This window comes from Neomonachus schauinslandi, chromosome 8 (assembly GCF_002201575.2).
Source record: "Neomonachus schauinslandi chromosome 8, ASM220157v2, whole genome shotgun sequence".
Lineage (NCBI taxonomy): Eukaryota > Metazoa > Chordata > Mammalia > Carnivora > Phocidae > Neomonachus > Neomonachus schauinslandi.
Genome location: NC_058410.1, coordinates 110,484,341 through 110,504,198, shown reverse-complemented (window position 1 = coordinate 110,504,198; position 19,858 = coordinate 110,484,341). Strand labels below are relative to the sequence as shown.

At 45.7% G+C, this 19,858-nt stretch overlaps 1 protein-coding gene across 1 annotated transcript in view; it reads right to left on the bottom strand.

Annotated features, from left to right (window-relative positions):
- The window catches only part of KIF6 (kinesin family member 6), a 430,038-nt gene that overhangs the window by 26,387 nt on the left and 383,793 nt on the right, over positions 1-19,858 (bottom strand). The window contains exon 16 of the mRNA XM_044917220.1: positions 8,984-9,034. Coding sequence (XP_044773155.1) covers positions 8,984-9,034 — 51 coding nt within the window. The remainder of the gene's footprint in view (positions 1-8,983; positions 9,035-19,858) is intronic.

The window sequence follows — 19,858 nt, the reverse complement described above, 5'->3', positions numbered from 1 at the left end:
ACTCAGAGATAGGTTCCATGTTGATTTGCTGAGCATATACTCTGTCCTTGACTCCATCACACACACACTTCACCCAGTACTCAGACCAGCCCTGGGAGCAGATATTCTTCTCTTAGGGACAAGGAAATGGAAATTCAGGAAGGTTGATGGACAAAGGTCACATGACTAGCAAAGGGTAGAGGCATGATTCAAGCAGGGCCCTCCTGATTCCAAGGCAAGTGTCTTTTTACTAAACCACAGCTGCAGTTCAAGCCTGGCACCAGGGCTGATGCCCAGAGCCTCCTTCTGTTCTCCAGAATGGCTAGTGAGGAAGTCTGGAACTACCCAAGGGGACTGGAGCCTTGGCAATTGGGAGCTCGGCAAGGAAATTGGGTGGGGACTCCTCACCCACAGACTCCATCTTGAGCCTGGGAATCTGGCCCAATTTGGCCTCATGTCACAGAAGCTGGCCCTATAGTCGCAAGCAACTGTGGATTAGAATTGACTCAGGTGGAGAGAATTTATTACTGGTCTTACAGAGCCACCTGCGTCCTTCTGGAGCCAACTGAGACAACATCTTAGCCTTTGGGGTGGCTGCTTCCTTTACATCCTGTCTTACTCCAGGGGTTCGCATTTTGATCATTCCTTTCTGAGAGGATGAAGGCACCTCTAATCCAAGCCCTCACACATCTCCCCACCAAGGCTATGTTTCTTGCATGTCTTAAGGAGGACTGCATTCACAAAGAGGTAAAATCATGACACCTGAGGGTGAGAAGTGTTAGATTCATTTGTTCATTCAATAGGCAACCAGCAAACGCCAGCCTCAGTTTCAGGATGTGCTGGGCACAGGATATCACTTGGTCCGACCACCTCATTTTACAAATGTTGGAACCTAGGCACAGAACAAACCTTTATGGAGGACCTACTGTGTGCCAATCCCTGTGCTCAGTGTTGGGGAAATAAAGATCTCTGTACAGTGGGGGAAATGGATAAAAGACTGAATAATTATCACACAATGTGATAAGTCCTATCACAGAGGTACAAGTGGAATTCTGTGTGAGTCCAGAGGAAACTCAGATAGTTCTGGGAAGGGGACCTGGGAATCTGCCTCTGGAAATGTCTTAGACAGAGCCGCAAAGTCTGAAGGAAGATGTGTTAAAAGCTGCAGAACCTTTTCTTCAAACAAAGGCTTCACGGCAAAAAGAGAAATAGAAGTTGCTTTGATTGAATCAGGGTGGGCAAAAATCCTGGGGCCCTGCCGCTTGCACCCTGGCTCTCCTCCCCCTCGCCTCATGCTCCCTAAGAACACTTAGGTCCCAGAGAACCCATTCTGAAAACTACTGAGCTAGAGAATGCAGGAAGGTCCCCTCCAGTTCCATCCCAATCAGTGGTTCCTCCCCATAGCCTGGACTTCATGGTTTCACGTTCTGACTGGATCATATGAGGTGCTCAGTGAAGTCTGATAAATAAATGGATGACATCTGACCTTTTGCTTTCTCTCAAGTTTGTTATCCCCAGGAGCAGAATTCCAAAAAAGCAGTTCCAGATTCAGTCTTAAACTACAGTTTGGAGAGGCAGAGGAATGGCAGAGGCCTCGGTCTAGAGAGCAGCAGGGATGGCTCAAGAGCCCACTGAAGGAATTCTGTTCTGGAGAAGAGAGCCCCTTGGCAGACTCTAAGCTGGGACAACGCAGTGGAATAGGCAGCCTCTGGCCTCAGTGGCTCTCCCAACTCTCCTCAGGGCGCCTGCTGGGGACGTGGAGCTGTCACTGCCCTATTTTCAGGGTCAGGGAGCACACACCACCCAGGGGCAATCCAAGGGTCCACGAGGCACTGCAACCACAATAGACTGTTCTTGGGGGCTTCTTTTGTTCAAAGGATTTCTGCTCCTGGGGTGGTGAGAGGGTGGGGGAGGGGAGAGGAAGACTAGTATTCAAGAGGCTAGTATTGGGGGTGGGGGAATCTCAGGATACCATTTGGAACCCGCCAATGTCATGCTCACGGATTTTTATTTATTAATCAGTATTATTTTTATCTTCTGTAACAGTATATTAAAAAACATGCCTAATTGTGCAAGACTGTTGAATCTCAGATCCGTACCTCTGAAACAATGCAATGTATGTTAAGAAAAAAAAAAGAAGAAGAAGAAGGTAGCGGGAGGGGAAGAATGAAGCGGGGGAAATCGGAGGGGTAGACGAACCATGAGAGACGATGGACTCTGAAAAACAAACAGGGTTCTAGAGGGGAGGGGGGTGGGAGGATGGGTTAGCCTGGTGGTGGGTATTGAGGAGGGCACATTCTGCATGGAGCACTGGGTGTTATGCACAAACAATGAATCATGGAACACTTCATCCAAAACTAATGATGTAATGTATGGGGATTAACATAAGAATAAAAAAAAATTAAAACTCAAAAAAAAAAACCAAACAAACAAAAAAAACATGCCTACACATAGAAGCAATGGAACGTTCCAGGAGGTTATGTTTTCACAGAAGTTGGGTCAAGGGATAAATGCAGAGAAAGGTGTGGTATTATCCAACATGGACAGCTTGTGTGGGGCACATCTGTGAGCTTCTCAAGGGCTGTGATCTCCCCACTTCCATCTACCATAGAACAAAGGAATGGACTGACCACCTACCCACAAGGGGCCAGGCCAGTCTGCAGGGCAAGTGATCAGTGTGCAGCAACCTGGGGCAGCATCATATCTCAGCGGGTGATGTCGGCAGCAGATTTACTCAGACAGCCAGACGTCCCAGAGGCCCTCCCTAAGTTTGGGCTGGAAGCCTGTGTGCCCAGAGGAACAGTCCAGAGCAGGGCAAGTGGGCAAGGGGCTGGGGGTGGGGTGGTACAGATTATTTACTCATCAGTCAGAAATGCTGAAGAATTGGAATGACTGCTTGGGGGCTTTCTTTTCTTAAAAGGCCTCTTTGACCAAAGCTTCCTTGCTCAAAAATGTTCAGTGGCTCAACTGCCCATAAGATAAATGCTTAGATTCAAGGCTTTCAGTGAAACTGGCCCAACTCACCATTTTAGATTTTCCCTCCACTACTTCAAATAACTCCCCAAGAAAGTCCTCTCCCTCTACCCTCCACACACAAAAACACATACCCCACACAAAACATACACACACCCCACACAACCACACACACACACACACACACCACACCCTTCACATGACAACTATCTCCCCACTCTGTTCCGAACCTCATGGTTCGGCGTAGGCCTGTGGCCTTGGTGACAACTGCCAGGGGCCACTCCCTCTGATAAGTTCCCAAAGCTCTCATGGCCTGTCCCTCTCACCTGACACATGTCACATACTGCTAGTGCCATGTGTCTCAAGTCTGAATCACAGGCATTTGGTAGAGTTTTGACTGTGGGCAGAAAAAGAGCTTGTCCCTGATCAAATATTGCTCAAAAGAGACACTTAGGAGAGAGGCCATAGACCACATTCCTGGGGCTAGCTTCTCCTGGTTTTATTCCTGCTCTGTTGCAACCATCAGAAAGCAGAGTACCTGCAGCAGATTACCTCGGCCGCTCCCATAAATGTTTTCAATGAGTTATGCTTTAATGTCAGGCCTCTTGCTTTTGTTGAGGGTCGATATAAGAATCATCTGGTGGAACAACATTTCGGTATCTTTTGTAAGACTGCTGTTGAAGACATCGTTCACTGTGTCACTCAATGTCTTTTAATAAGAATCTGCACAATAAATTCTGGGTTGTGTTTCATTCCAGGAAGAAATTCTATTTCTGCAGATAAATTAGTTAGAATGCTTCCTGTTGTCAGAAAATGAAAACTACATAACTCTGGGTGCTTTGCGTTTTGCTTAGTGGCTAGATAAGCGAGAGTCAAATTTATTGCCACTGTATTGTGATCGGCTCAGCTGTGGGGTCCAAAAGCACTTACTCCTTCTTCTTCTTTTAAATGGACTTATTTTATGTTCAAATGTCCCATTATACTTTTGCAAGATGTGTGAGTCTGGAAGTCATCTGGGAAGCATTGATTTGGCCTATTTATTGCCCATGCTGGGTGCGAGGGTTACAAAGATTATTCGATGCACCCAGCTTTCCAGGAGCTCACATTTCAGCATGGAGAATACAGCTCTGAAAAATACACATTACAAAATAAGGTTGGCGCCTTCTAGAGGTGTGTGAGGCTGGAGGACAAAGCAGGCTTGGGGAGAAGGGGCCAGGCAAGGCTTCATGACAGAGGCCAAGGCTGAATCCGTTTGGGGCTACGGTGGGAAGAGGGTAGTGAATAGGATAGTATGTGTAACTAAATCCAAAATTAGATAGTTACCTTTTTATGTGTATTTCCCCTTACGATGGCTAGAGTAGAAACCCTTTGAGGGCAGGCATCGGATCTCTGTCCCTCTGTGAACTCCACGATGCCCTGCACAGGGCTGAGGGTGACATGGTGTGGTGGTTACCACATGGGCACTGGACATGCGTGTCTGTTCACATCCCTGAGCTGAGCAAAGTTAGGCAGGTTCACTTAACCCTTTGGGATTTAACTGTAAAGTGAGGGTAACAGTAGTATCTCCTTCATGGGGATTTCAGGAGCATTAAAGAAGAAGCTACACATAGAGAGCCTGAGCTCTCTCTAATAATAATATATAAGAATATATAATATAATTATGTATATATAATGACTATATAATAATAATATATAATAATGCCAGGCACACGCCAAGTTCTCAAGGAACATTTGCTGATCAGCCTCATCTGCATTACGGACAATGTTATACCATGCAGGGCGGCTTAGTACAATAAAGTGGGAAAACCACACGCAACTAAATGCAGCAAAGCAATTTCAACCCAACCAGCTGAATCTAGTTCAATTAATATCAGTTCCAAATGATGCCTGATTAAAAATAGCATTGTTTTCTTGTATCCTGAAATGATATGTGGGAGTAGGCTCTCCTCTAAGACAAGAGGAACATTTGTTTGTTGATGATATTCATAGAACTGATCATTGATGTTTCTCTTAAAGGACCCAAGAATCTGGCTGTTATATCGAGGGCACACCCCGGGCCCTATGCTTCTCCTGCCCCACGTCTGTCTACCCTGGTTTCCCTGTCCACTCACTTTCTAAAGGGCCAGCCTTCCCTGGGTAGGCAGTAAATGAAGGAAGAAGCATCATCTAGATATTCAGCCAGGAAGAGAAGTCTTTCTAAGAACACATACGTGCACAAAACTGGTGCTTATCTGGATGGCCATGCGGTGGTGACAAATGTTGAACCACCAGCTCTCTGGGGGAAAAAAGCGCCCCAATTTATAATAAAATTTGTCAATTTCCGTGGCGTAACTAGTCCCACGAGGCTGGTTTGAAGCTGCCGGGGTGACGTCCCTGCATGTGGAACTGGGAAGAGATGCACAGTAGCGCAACCTAAGACAGCATTTCCATGATAAAGACACAGTAGTAGCAGATAATCCCAAGAGCAGAGATAATAGTAAAACGTAGTAAATTACAGATGGTCCCCAACTTACAATGGTTCAACTGAGGATTTTTTGGCTTTCGGATGGTGCAAAAGTGATGCGCACTTAAGGGAACTCTATTTTGAATTTTGAGTTTTTATTTTTTCTCAGGCTAGCAAAAGGAAGCATGCCAGGCTTTTGTGATGCTGGGCAGTGGCAGGGGCCACAGCTCCCGGGCTGCCATGTGAACAACTGATACACTCAACCACCCTGTACCCATACAGCCACTCTGTTTTTCACTTTCAGGACAGAATTCAATCCATTACAGGAGCTACTCAACACTCTATTAAGAATGGGCTTTGGGTTAGGTGATTTTGCCCACTGTAGGCTACTGTAAGTGTTGTGAGCATGTTTAAAGTAGGCTAGGCTAAGCTAGATGTATTGTAGGTTAAGTGTATTAAATGCATTTTTGACGATATTTTCAACTGATGATGGGGTTATCAGGATGTAACCCCACTGTAAGTCAAGGAAGATCTGTAATTAGAAAGTGATAACTATTGAGTATTTGTTGCCTTTGCATTTTAATATAATTTAATAGTGAGTTTCTATAATTTAATTTTTTAAGATTTTTTAAATTTATTTGAGAGAGAGAGAAAGTGCATGTGCAAGTGCAGGTGCAGGATGGGGGGAGGGGCAGAAGGAGAGGGAGAGAGAGAATCTTAAGCACACTCCTCGCTGTGCGCAGGGCCCTACACAGGGCTCGATCCCACGACCTTGAGATCATGACCTGAGCTGAAATCAAGAGTTGGATGCTTAACTGACTGAGCCACCCAGGCGCCTCTCTTTAATTTTTTTTTAAGATTTTATTTATTTATTTGACAGAGAGACACAGTGAGAGAGGGAACACAAGCAGGGGGAGTGGGAGAGGGAGAAGCAGGCTTCCTGCAGAGCAGGGAGCCCGATGCGGGGCTTGATCCCAGGACCCTGGGATCATGACCTGAGCTGAAGGCAGATGCTTAATGACTGAGCCACCCAGGTGCCCCTCTAATTTACTTTTTAACAATAGCTGTGTCTTACCATGGCTCCCCAAATTTCTGAAATGGTAATGGTCGCTCTTGCGATGGGTGCAGAGCTGGCTCCAGCCCATCACCGGATCTACAGTGTCTTCCACATGGCATCCCTCATGTTGCCATTAAATCTTTGCTCCGCTGAGATACAAGATTGCTTTTACACACATTTTCTTAGGCATACACCCACTCATACATACACAGACATATTCTTACGCAAAATACGTGAGAAAACCTCTCCTGCTCAGCTTTGCTCATTACCCCCTCCCCTCTTCCCCCCAGAACAACCAACCAACCTGACCTACACTTTCATGGAAACCTCAGAACATGGAGGCAAAAGAAAGAAACAATACCAGAAGGGAATACTTAAAATGGAGGGAGAGTAGACAGGAGACAAAGGAAGGAGAAAAGAGAGTGAGGAGGGCAAGAGCAGAAGTCGTCACCCCCCATTCCTCCCCTGGAAGCCCCAAGTACAGGGCACCAGGGTATACTGAACACTAAATACACCAAGCTGCTTTGGGTCTCCCTGGAACCCTGGGTCCTAGCCCTCGGCCCCAACTCTGGCCTGAGTGGCGAGGGTGAAGGCAGGAAACGGCTCTATAAACAATGTATTGCAATAAGGGGTTTCTCCCCATGAGAAGAACTCTAAAATGTGGTCCCCAGGGGACTTGTGAGCACTGGCTGTTCCAAAGCTCTGTCAGACAAGCTCCTGAGAAGTCTGGACTAAAAACATGGCATTTAAGCTCAAAATGGCAGCTGGGAGATGTTAACACTTCTTTTCTAATTGGGATAGTGCGCTTTTAAAATAAATAGGTATTTCAAATGCTCTTAATTAGACTTCCATCCAGAGTGTTTTCCATTTGAAGCCTGCTGATTACTTCAGGCAAAGCTGGGCCCTGTTGAACCTGACACCTGCTGTAATTCAGGAGAAGGCTCCCAGAGAGATGAGCAAGAGGAATTATGGAGAAGACATGCAGCTATTTCCCACAGGCCCGGGACTGTCTGGGATGGGGGTGTCGGAGAGGATGGAGCATCTCTTGCCCTGAAAACCTCAGGAATTGACCAGTGTTTTCCAGTCATTTTTTCTAGTCATTCAGCCTCGTGAAGACTGGAGAATAGACCAGATGGCAGCCCTCAGATGCAGGGCCTAGTGGCAGTCCTTAGGGATGACTCCCCACCCAGTGACCTATTTGCGAGGTCCGCGGGTCACCTTGGCACAGCTGCCCCACAGAGGTCCTTAAGACCCTTCCTAGCCCAGCCCTATGAATCGGGGCCCCGGGGGGAGTCCTGGCTGCTTCCTGGAGAAGCACTCAGGAGCATCTCAGCCCTGACTCCCTGCCTGCATCTCTGGTGATGGGAGGGCAGGCCCAGCACGTTGACCTGACCTCTCAGTGCCAGGGTCTATGGAGGGAAGCTCAAGTTCTGGTCAGTGTGCCTCAGGCTTCCTCCTTCCTTGTTTCTGATGCAACCAGTGGCTATGTGATATGATCATTACTCTAACTGAAACTAAACAACCCGCCTTCCTAATAATCCAAATTATTGGGGTTCAGTGGGTCATCCCTATGACACTGGGAGTCTCCTCCATCTCCTCTCTAGATGTCCTGGGTGCTGGACTTCTCTGATTTCAGGTGGTTCCAGGGGCCAGGGCATCTCAAGTGGAACCCTTCATTTGGAATACATGAATTGCTTATTTCATCACCATAAGTGCTTGGCCAGCTGGAGAGGAAACAAGGGGGTCGTGCCCCAGATACCGGCTCCACCAGGCTTTCTGGGAGCTGAACTCTCCTCCCAGGTGACTTCCTTGGGTCCCATATCAAAAGGGGGCATTTTCTGCAGCTGTCCACTGCTTAAAAGGTGCCAAGTTTCCCTTAGCATATCACTGTGTTGGTTAGTGTTTGCCTTATTAATGTGTTAAGTGAGCCCATCATTGTTGGCAGTGAATGGCATGGGGGCTAAGAGCACCACGTGTGGACTCAGAGACCTGGCTTCACATCCTAGTTTCAATGATTCCTAGCCATGTGACCCTGGGCAAGTCATTAAATTGCCCTCATCCCAAAAAATGCACCTACTTCTGAGGACAGTCACAAGGCAGAAAGGAGACTAAGCACACACAGCAGTGCACAGGGGTGGTTCAGAAAACAGTCGCTGTCTTCATCACTCAAGGTTGTTGTTAGGATTCATTAGTAGTAGCTCTGGAAAGCTCAGAGTAGAGCTCTGAGAAGCTGGGACCTAGGGGTGAACTTGGGTTGGGGTGTGGGGTGGAAAGGTCAGGAGATGAGGCAGCAACTAGGAAGGTGGGGTGCCAGTCCGGACAACTGGGAGCAAGCATGCAGGACGGGGGTAACTTGTCCCAGAGTGCAGAGAGGAGGAGCATCCAGAGGAAGCTGCACTGACAGCAAACCTTGCCTTCCTTAACCTTCTTGAGGGTTCTAGATGGATTATCTTTTAGCTGGGTCTAGGTTTCCAAGACCACACAGCTTGTATTACCTTCACCTTCTTCCTGCATCTTCACTTCGTACCCACCTAGAGCTACCTGCTGCATATGCCGCTGGGTGATTTCTTCCTTCAGGCGACCTGTCAAAGACACAAAGGAAAACCACTAGTGAGTTTCCTGCAGGCTGGAGGAAGACTTTACCTCAGAAGCAGGTTGCAAGCAAAAAAACCCCCCAAACAAAACAAAAACAAGGTAGAGGAAGGAAGATAAAAGTGGGCATAGCTTCCAAGAAGAGCCCTTCAGGCACTGGGTGGTGTTGGAAGAACAGGCTGGCTGGCATGCTGGCATCTTGGCACATCAATGTAAATACACATTTCACCTTTGGGTTCAGTTACCTTAGTCTGTCACTTGTAACCTTTGTTAGGGCCCTAGTCTCTTCAATAGTTCTATCTGTCTATTATTAATGGAAGGAGAGGCAGGATTGGATCTTATAATAATTTACAGGGCCACTTTTAAATCTACTTTTATTCTTTTAAGCTGTATGAAACTGTGTCAAGGAAAAAAATGGTTTTAGTTAAGGATAACCTTAATATGAACACAGCAGTTGATCATTTACTATGAAACATATATTATTTATTCTAGGTTGCATTAATAAAGGTATAGTGTGTAGTTGAAGGAAGGTGATGGTGGTGAACTCTGCATATGTATGCTGTAGTGGTCAGACCACAGTTGGCATTTGTTCTGGGAGTTACTCTTCATAAGGAATGTTACTAAAATAGAAAATATTTATAGAAAATGGTGAGGGATCTAAAACCATGCCATATGAGAAATATTTGAGGTGATCTGAGATGTTTAGATGGAGAAGGAAAGACTTGGAGGGAGAAGAGGCTCAGAGATAATCACTGTCTGTAAAAATCTGAACGTTGTTGGGGTGCCTGGGTTGCTCAGTTGGTTAAGCATCTGCCTTTGACTCAGGTCATGATCCTGGGATGCTGGGATCAAGCCCTCATCAGGCTCCCTGCTTAGCGGGGAGTTTGCTTCCCCTCTCCCTCTGCCCCCCCACCCCACTCATGCTTTCTTTCTCTCTCTCAAATAAATAAATAAAATCTTTTAAAAAAATTTAAAAAAATCCAAACGTTGTCATTTGGATGAGAGAACAGATTTATCTTGGTCCTCTCCCTGAGGGCAGAAGTCATGTTGAATAAAGACAGACTAGGGGCTCAATAAGAGGGAAGAAACAGTTCACAATGAAGACTGTCTCAACATGGATTAAGTTGTCTCAACTTGGACTACATTTCCCGGCAGAGCAGTGAGTCCTTTCCTGACAGTGTTTGAGAAGAGGCTGGGTGATAGTCTTCGGGGTGTGAGAGCGAGAACTCCTGCCCTGGGGAGGACTTGGGGTGAAGTGACCTCCAGTGTTCCTCTATCTCTACTATACTTCCATGATTTCATGCTGGAAGGAGGGGTGAAGCACCCCACCCCCTGGGTTTGTTTATATCCAAGGGCTCAGCACACTTGTTAAAATGTCATTGCTGTCTGCATCACGTGTCCCATTCACAAGATGTGACCGGGCCCCTGGGGACCCCGAGAGAGCCTGGGAACTTCACCGCTCCCTTGTCTAATGTGTTCCTTTCTTTACATAAAGTACATTTGACACCTCAAAGGCGATAGCTGAGTTTTTGAAAGATGAGTAGACAATGAAGCAGTCACAGGAGACCCCGTCACTCACAGAAAGTTCTAGGGCATCTCTATAGAATGCTATGACTGGGAGGGACGGCAGAGGTCATTCACTTTAATGTCCCGCCCCATTCAGGAGTCCCTGCTACTTGTATGACTTGTATGTATCCAGGCTGTTCCACTGATTAAGTTGTATAAACAGTAACTCCTGATGTGATGTTGACACTTGCTTCCCTTAACTTCCAGGTTTGGACCTGGTCGGTTCTCTGGAACAGCATAGGAGAAGGATCCTCTCTCATTGGCAGTGAGGATCTGAGTATGCCATGTCTCCACCTGGACCTGTCCTCTCTGGGTTAAATGTCACCAGTTCCTTCAGCTCCTGCCAGAGCGCCAGTCTGTGCCTTGCCTTCCATGTGTCCCCACGGGAGAGGACTACGCGCAGAGAGGAAGCCAGGAATTGGGCATAAGCAGTGGGAAACCCTAATTTCAAGTGGGGAAGGGTAAGAATTTAGGGAATGTGTGGAAGTGGAAATCTGGCCCAAGGGTGAGCATTGGACCAGCCTGGCACCTGTGCCTCCTTCCGGTTGAGACGGGGTGGGGACTTGCTCCTTTGGAGGACACACTGGGCTGCATTCCTCCTTGGGAAACCATCTCCCAACGAGACTCCCGACAGCTTGTCTCCCTGACCATGGGCCTCCCCAACGAGAGGTCTCCTCACCTACATGCCTCCCACCCTCATGCCTCACCCCTGTAGGTGTTCAGTCTCGCATGGCATGATTTCCCCTGCTCCCAGCGGAATGACAGACCGGGGTCCCTTCTCCAAACCCAGGGGAAGCAGGGTTAGATTCTCCATGGCCCCCAGCCTGGGAAGAGCTGCTCATGTAAACAAAGAGGGGAATTTGCCCCCAGGACTGCCAGTTCTATAGACTCCACAAACAGAAATACCTACTCCCAGAACAATGAGCCATCCTGAGGGGACCGCAGGTGGGTCTTTATAATGCTCATATTGAGAGAGGTAGGTTTAATGTGTGTATGGATGTTCAGTTTGGGTGACTTGGCTAACGTTGACTACCACATGGCGATTTTTGTTTCTGAGATGTTCCCAAACAAGCATCTAAAAATAGCCTTATAGCTGATACCTAATTGCATTTTCTAACAGAGTCATTCTTCATGTGAAGATAACAGTTTCTGCAATCTGCTGGATCTTGCAGTTCCACAGGTTTTGGCAAAAGAAGGAGTTGAGGGGGAAAGCAGAATTCACTCAGCATGCGGCTTGCTGTCATTAGCATGGTGATAAATTTGCTGGTTTTGGCCTGGGTTCCTGGACACATCCCCATCCTGAGGTATGGAAAAGAGATGAAACAGAAACAGAGAACTCCCAGCCTGAGGCAAGAGATGGTCAGGGAGGGCAGCTGGGGCGTGGAGGGATGGGGGAGGCTCCACTTGTAGGTGAATGGTGGTAATTAGTAATTCTGTCTCCAGTAACTTACAATAGTGCATGCCAGAAACACCCTCTCTCCCTTTCTGATTCATTGATAGCCAGAATGGGGGTGTTAGTAGGGGGCGGAGGGGTACTTGGAACCCGCAACCACCCCTGGGGAGCTCCAGTGGAGACGCATGACCTCCCTAATTGCCACATGTGGGGTGGTGTGGCATAGAGTTTTTCTGTACCAAGTAGTTCATATGAAAAATATTATCATCATGCAGAAGCAACACTTATTTTTTTACAATGATAGTCTTTTGGATAAAACAATTTTCCTCAAGCTTCACATTTTATTTTGCATGCCTGGCAGTTTGGAGTTGTTCACCAAGGGAAAGCTGCTTAGCTGATCCAGAGCAGAGCGCTTCACTTTTGACCCCTGCCCCCTGGCAGAATATGGCTATCTGCAGGCTGCTTGCACAACTTCCGTGATGCGGTGCCTTACTGAGGATGCTGACATCACGACCAGGGAGTAAATATTTCTCGCTCATGCACTGTATGTTGAGCACCATGTTAAGTGCTAGGCTAGAATATACAGACTATTTAAGAAGTCTCTTCTAGTTCAAGAAAGCTAGCCTGATACAGGGGACCACAAACAGGGTGCCGGCATATTCTTCCTTTTAAGAGCTGGACCCATGACAGACCTTGCTCTTCCCTCATGGATGGTTTGTGTTCCTGTTGAGCCTGGGTTGGGCTCTTCAACACAGCACTTTGGGCAGCTATAACCATTCACTGGGAGTTGACCTCGTGATGAAGCAAACCTCTTTGCCATTTTGGTTAAACTAGAAGATAATTACAGACTTGTAGGTCTACAGATTTTAAGTTCAAATCCCAACTCTGCTACTTCTAGTAGGGCAGGTTACTTAACATTTCTGAACCTCCATTTTATCCTTTGAAAAATGGGTCATAGTAAAATAACTGGGATAATATCCATTTTACCATCTCTCAAGACGTTTGGGAGGATAAGAGATAACATGTCAACGTATGTGACACACCAGACTAGTTTAAGGCATGAAGGCACTTTCAGACATATGGAAAGGATACTATATTCAGAAGATGACAGGTCTGAAGGACGAGTGGTTAAATGTCAAATCAATGGTAGACTTAAGCTTAGAGGAGGAAAGGTGGGTTATCGGCATTAGGAAAGGCATCATCACTAATGGTGAGCCTTGGGTGGATTCTGAAGGGAGCCGAGGTGTTAAGGTGAGGGTGGGGAAGACACTGCAGTCAACAATGATGGTGGGGGCAACAATGGTGGACAAGGCCAGGCATACACTGGTTTGGGGTGGGGATTGGAAGGGAGGGCTTGAATGGAGCAGTAGGGCTGGGAAAGACTAGAGTCTAGGGTCCAGGGTCATTACTAAGGGCTCTGGACCCCAGTGAAAATCTGTTCTTCTATTTGACTCTATTACTATAGCATTTCAGTAAAATCAAATTAAAGTAAACTTCAGTAGCAGGATTGGGGTGTGGGGAGAGGACACAGAATTGTATCGCCTGCTTGAGGGGCCTCTTTGAAGGGAAAGTCTAGTTAGTGGGTCTGAATTCAGAGTGTGGATTTCAGCTGTGACGTGGGATGCCAGTTTCTTTGTACTCTAACACAGAGGACTGTGATTACCGAAAGGTTAGACTCCCCAAAGACGGTTTGTAAGGCTATTTGTAAAATTAATGGGCCCAGCATAAATTATGTGTGTAATGCTTATATGAATTTCCAACAAACAGGAGTATGTAAATCCTTTGAAGTCTTAAGATCAGGCATATTCATCTCCTCCTTGCTAATATCTCTTTCATCAGGTTGTATCTAAACTTGTTTGGATAATTTGAAAATCGATTGAGGCAGGACCTACCTCTTCCCACCATAGCAATGGTGAATAAAATAAAACAAGAGAATATTAAGGAAACTTTGCTAAATTAGCTTTCAAGACAGATTTCTGAAGACCTGAAGTGGGACAGAAATGAAGACTGGTCGGGGGAGCCCAGGTTTTCAGCTGGCAGGGCTCTAGGTCAGGAAGCAGGAAGGTGACTAAAAGTGCACCATGCAAGCAAGACACGGTCTGAAGCTGCAGGGTGGGGTGAGAGGCCCCTGCCACCCCACCTGTGACTGAAGGGGGACTGAGGAAAAAAAGTGCTACTAGATGTTGCCAAGGGCTATGGTTCATGTCCTACCAGAAGCCCAAGGAGGAAGAAGGTTTCACACGCAGCTACTCTCAGTTGCCACACCAAGCTGCCCCCTGAGGCTCTGCCCAGATGGGCCACATCCCAATATGGCCATGGAGCAGTCACTCCATTGTCTTTCAGATGGGGGGCCTGGAGGGTCTGCCAGATAGAGAGGGATGAGCAGAACCGGACAGAGGGAAAGAGAAAGGAATAAAATGTGTTTCATTAAAAATGGACCTGGCCACAAAAATGCCAAAATGTATGACTAAACCTAATGCTAAAAAAAGATAGTAAAATTAATAGCTAGAACATGAATTCATTAGAGACGAAAGTAATTTTTTTGATAGACAGATAGAGACATTTATTGATGCAGACTCACAAAGGGTTGAATTAGTCTTATTCTTTAGTTAACAGCACATTATCCTTGTCAGTATGGATAAAGCCCTGCATGTATGTGTGAGTGTGTGTGTGTGTGTGTGTTTATCCCCATGCCTTATGCCCCATCTCTACTTCCCCTTCCCTTATGCCTCTACTAGGTGGCCCTTTGGTTTGATATATAGTCTTTTATCACATATATTCTTACATTTCATGTTAAAGTTTTCTGTGCAACTTTTAAGCGATGAAAGAAATACTGTGCTACAGATTGCATTCTGTTTCCTATTTCCTTGCTAGCACTGTGTTTTTGACATCTATCCATTTTGCTGCATGTGCATCTAGTCCTCAGTTCTAACTATTGCATACATTGCATAGTGTGTACCCCAACTTTTTACTCCCCTTCCTGGAGGGTAGGACAACTGGATAGCTTCCCACTCCCATTAACACCAGTAGCGCTGTGACGGCCATGCTGGAACATGAAGTCTTACAGGTCTGTGAGAGAAGCCCCCGCTGGGTCTCAGCAGATCTGTATTAATTTGAGGTGCTGCCTCCATAATGACTGTACCACTCTAGGCTCCCGAGACAGACTTAAAGTAAGTATGATGAGAATACTCAAAGAGATTAATGACGGCTTACATTTTCTTTAAAAGGAATAAGAAATCATAGAGCAACTAGGTATGAATAAGAATGAAACAAGAATAATAGGTGGATAGGAAAGATGTTTTGAAATGAAAAATAGAGTCATTGACACAAATAACCAAGAACAATAGAGGGAATAAGGGAATATACCCCAGACTGGACATATTTTTTAAAAAGATATTTATTTATTTATTTATTTATTTATTTATTTATTTATTTACTTACTTACTTAGAGCTCTAGTGGGAGGAGGGGCAGAGGGAAAGGGGGAGAGAATCTCAAGCAGGCTCCATGCTGAGCACGGAGCCCTATGCAGGGCTCCATCTCACGACCCTGAGATCATGATCTGAGCTGAAACCAAGAGTCGGATGCTTAACAGACTGAGCCACCCAGACGCTCCTAGACTGGACATATTTTAAAGGTGAATTAGTGATTGGAAAGATACTATGGAAAAAGTCACCCCACACCCACCTCAAACGTGGAACAGAGAGCAAGACAGAAAATGGGAAAAGGCAGTTAGCAGTCCCAGAAGGGAGACTGACAGGCTTCATTAGATGTCTGACAAGAGTTCTAGAAGAAAGGGGGGGGGCACCTGAGTGGCTCAGTCGGTTATGCATCTGCCTTTGGCTCAGGTCATGATCTCAGGGTCCTGGGATTTAGCCTGGAGTTGGGCTTCCCTGCTCAGTGGGGAGTCTGCTTCTCCCTCTCCCTCTGACCTCCACTTGTTCTTGCTCTCTCTCATTCAAATAAATAAATAAATGAATAAATATTAGGAAAAAAAAGATTTCTAGAAGAAAGGAAGTAGGCATGCTGAAGAAGCAGTATTGGAGAAGACAGCAGGCGTGCTTTTCCAGAAAGATGTAAGCCATTGGGTTGCAAGTGCACTCTGAGCACGCAGCAGTGCAAAGAAAGACAAATCCACACCTGGACATGTTGCAGTGGACAACTGCAGATCTTCAGGGAAGAAGAGCCCCTATCCCTAGCTGCCAGGGGACCTGTAACAGAACTCCTTAGACAGCAGCCCACATCTCAGCCATAGCAATGGGTGCTGGGACAATGTAGGAAAGTAACTGTCAACCTGAATTTTATACCTAGTCCAACTTTCATTCATAAATGAGGGCACAATAAAGACATTTTCTGTCATAAGAGGACTAAGAGCATTTACCACCCACAGATTACCACTCCCCAGAAAGGGGTCAACTGAGATGTTCAGTATATGGATGTTCAGTATATGGACTCTGGAGCCAGGTGCCCTAATTTGCAGACCAGCTGGGCTACCTACTGTGCACCATTGTGCAAGCTAGTGAATGGCCCTGCACCTCAGTTTCTCATCTATGAAACAGGGTTAGTACTAGTAACTGCTGTGAGGACTGATTTAGGTCACCTATGTAACATGCTTAGAAGAATGCCTGGGATATAAGAACCATATAAGTCTAAAAAGTTATTATCATGATCAGCAAGAAGAAAAATTAACACAGAGAAATATGTAGGAAAAAGAAACAGTGATGAGCATAAAAAGGAGTAAGTAAGAATACTTAACTACTGACCATAAAAACTCTGTGCGTGAGTGTGTGTGTGTGTGTGTGTGTGTGTATGAAAACTAAAACTTGAAGCCATAATAACAAGATAGAGATAAGATGAGGGGATGTTCAGGCTACAGCCCTGGAGGTGGGTGGGTAGAGGGTATATTTGCAATAACTACAGACATTGTTATAGTTACTTTTAAACTCTAGAAGAATAAATACATACTATAACAACCAAATCAATAGAGGATCAGAAAAAAGGCAGCGGGGAGGACTGCAGGGAAATAATGTCAAAATTTTAATAATTCAGTAGAGCAGGAAAGGAGAAAAAGGAAGCAAAGAAGACAATGGGGAAAAAAGGGCGTAAATGATCCTGTGTTTGATCAAACAATGACAAGAGCCTTATATACGTGTGTATAAAACTATGTGTGTGCATGGCACACACACACATCTACATGGCCATATGAACATGGAGGTATTTTTATTTTTAATTAATTAATTCATTAATTAATTTTTAAGAGAGAGTGCACAAGGTGGGGGTTGAGGCAGAGGGAGAGAGTGAATCTTAAGCAGGCTCCACACTCAGCGTGGAGCCTGCTCGGGGCTCGATCTCACGATCCTGAGATCATGACCTGAGCCGAAATCAAGAGTCAGGTGCTCAGTGGGACACTTAGCCTACCGAGACACCCAGGCCCCCCTGAGCATGGAGTATCGTGACTGGATCCCCATAAAGCTGTTACGATGAGTTAACTGAGGGTGGAGGATGAATTGGGTCGGAGAGATAGAAGCCAAGCGAGATAAAAAAAAAATGGTACAAATGATTTATGATTTATGTAGAAGTCTATTTATGTATATTTATAGAAAGAAGTTAAAATTTAAAAACCACTGCAATTTGCTTCTTTGAGAGGGAATGGGATGTTCCTACAGCATGCTGACAATTGTGCTTGGGTACCGGCCACACAGTGACAATCATCTGTCCTGTGTGTCGACTGAAAATGGCCACGGTCTGAGTCCCACTGCCAGGGCTGGGGGCGATGAGGAGTTCCAGCTTATTGTCAGAACTCTGTTAGTGCTCAGGACCATGTGCAAGGAAGGAGAGGGTGAGAGGTGGAGGGTCAGAGGAAGCCCAGAATAGTGGCAGCAACCCAAGGGATTTCCACCAGCTTGGGCTGGGGGAGGCCCCTGAGAAAACTTCAGCCCTCTCTGGGAGAGGGAGGATGGGTCCTCTCATGGATTCCCCAAAGAGAAAGGTTCAGTGACAGGACACTGAGTGGGAGACCAAGAATGGTCTAAATGTCAGGCAAATGTTTTTAAGCCTTCTCATTCCAACATGACATTTCAATTCTCCAGATTTCAAGACTTTTCTTCCACTTGGTAACATTATTAAGTCACAGAGGGAAAAAAAAAAGCAGCTCATTCTTAATATCAATAATTTCAAGAAAAACACATTGTAACTTGCCTTGATTTTCCCCCACCGGGATTTTCTCAAGAGCACCCATCACCTTGGCCCTATCTTGCAGAGGAGGATGTGCCCCATAATTGATGAGGATTTCAGCTCAGGATGAAAACACCAGACAGCAGTCTGGGCTTCAAGACAGCGCCTTTCTTATCACCAGGACAGTACATGATGATCACATTTTGGGAGAATGCTCTCATTTATAAAAAATGACCAAATTATACCATGTCTGGGAGACCTGATTCTTTTCCTGTGGGATATTCATTCTGGTTACCCAGGTAATCATAATAATCATATGAGATTAGCACATTCTATCTGAAGCTTAGGCATTTGGCTATTGTATCCACTTAATTAAGCTAAGGAGCTTATTGATATCACTATTCCAGTATGTGATAATATTCCATAAACATATTCAGAGAATTAAGTAAATAAGCACATTTGTTAAAAGCTCAAATAAATGTGCAAGTAGGTAAGCAGAAGGAAAATTTTTCAGCTCAGCAACCAGCATGAATTGTTAAGTACTAAACATCTCAGGGAGCTGAGGGCTCATGATTGTGTTGGCTTCCATTCAAAAGATATTACTTTAGATGCTTGGAAGTTCTTATCTCAGCAAGGGAAGGATCTAACCAGCTTTCAAGACCTGCCCTGGAGGAGTAGCTATAGATCACAATCCTTCTTTCCATTTGAAGATGTGGCTCTGGTTGCCAAGGCTGCTGCTATCTGGGGCAAGGGGAGGGTCCATGTAGCATGGCCTCTGACTTCCATCCCGAAGCTACAGAGGTAGCCCACGGGACACGCCCAGGAGGTACCTGGGCACATTCAAGCCTCCTCTGCTCCACTGTGGGTGGGGCAGGTATTTCCTACTTCTTCCCAGTGCCCCCAGCTCACACGGGAGGCTAGTTTGTACAAGCCCCTCATTAACTGTGGATGTAGGGAGCAGGGCTCGTTTAGGGATATAAAGTAAACCCCAGGCACTAAGGTGTTTGATTTGGCAGCGTATTTAGTTTTTAGATAAATTAAAACATGAAAACTTTTTTTTTTTTTACAAATGTGGGACCCCACATACTAAACCTATGCCTTCTGATCATTACTCACCCTCAAATTCACTATTACTTTCATTAGTAACTGGGTTTTTCATATTCCTTTATATAGTCAAAGATGACTGATTTCTGTAATTGGAAGTAAACGACTTTTTAATAAGCTTGCTTGAAATGCTGGTGGTAATAGTCATGGTTTCAGAGCCTGGGATGATTCCTACCCTCATCCTTTTGTTTTTCTTCCAGAAAATAGCACCAGAGCTCTTCCTCTTTTTGTTTCTGTTATGGCTAAATATTCTCAAAGAAGTGAGGGGAAGAAAGAGAGAGGCAGAGACTCGCCCACCATTTTGCAGAGGATGCCTTACAGAAAGGACATGGTTCAGGGAGAATATATTTTCCCCTCCTTGAACTTGAGCTCTGCCTACATGAGATGCCAGTGTGCATGGCCCTATTTCTGTAGGGATTTCTATCCCAGCTGCACATTTGGGGGATAAGTGGAGAAGAAGGAAACCGAGAGAGTTAGGACCAGAGAAAGGAGGAAAGCAGACAGCAAAACTGGAAGGGAGGTTTTTGCAGTGAAGCTTTGGGAGAGATGAAGGAAGTTGAAGGGGGAAGTCCACCCAAC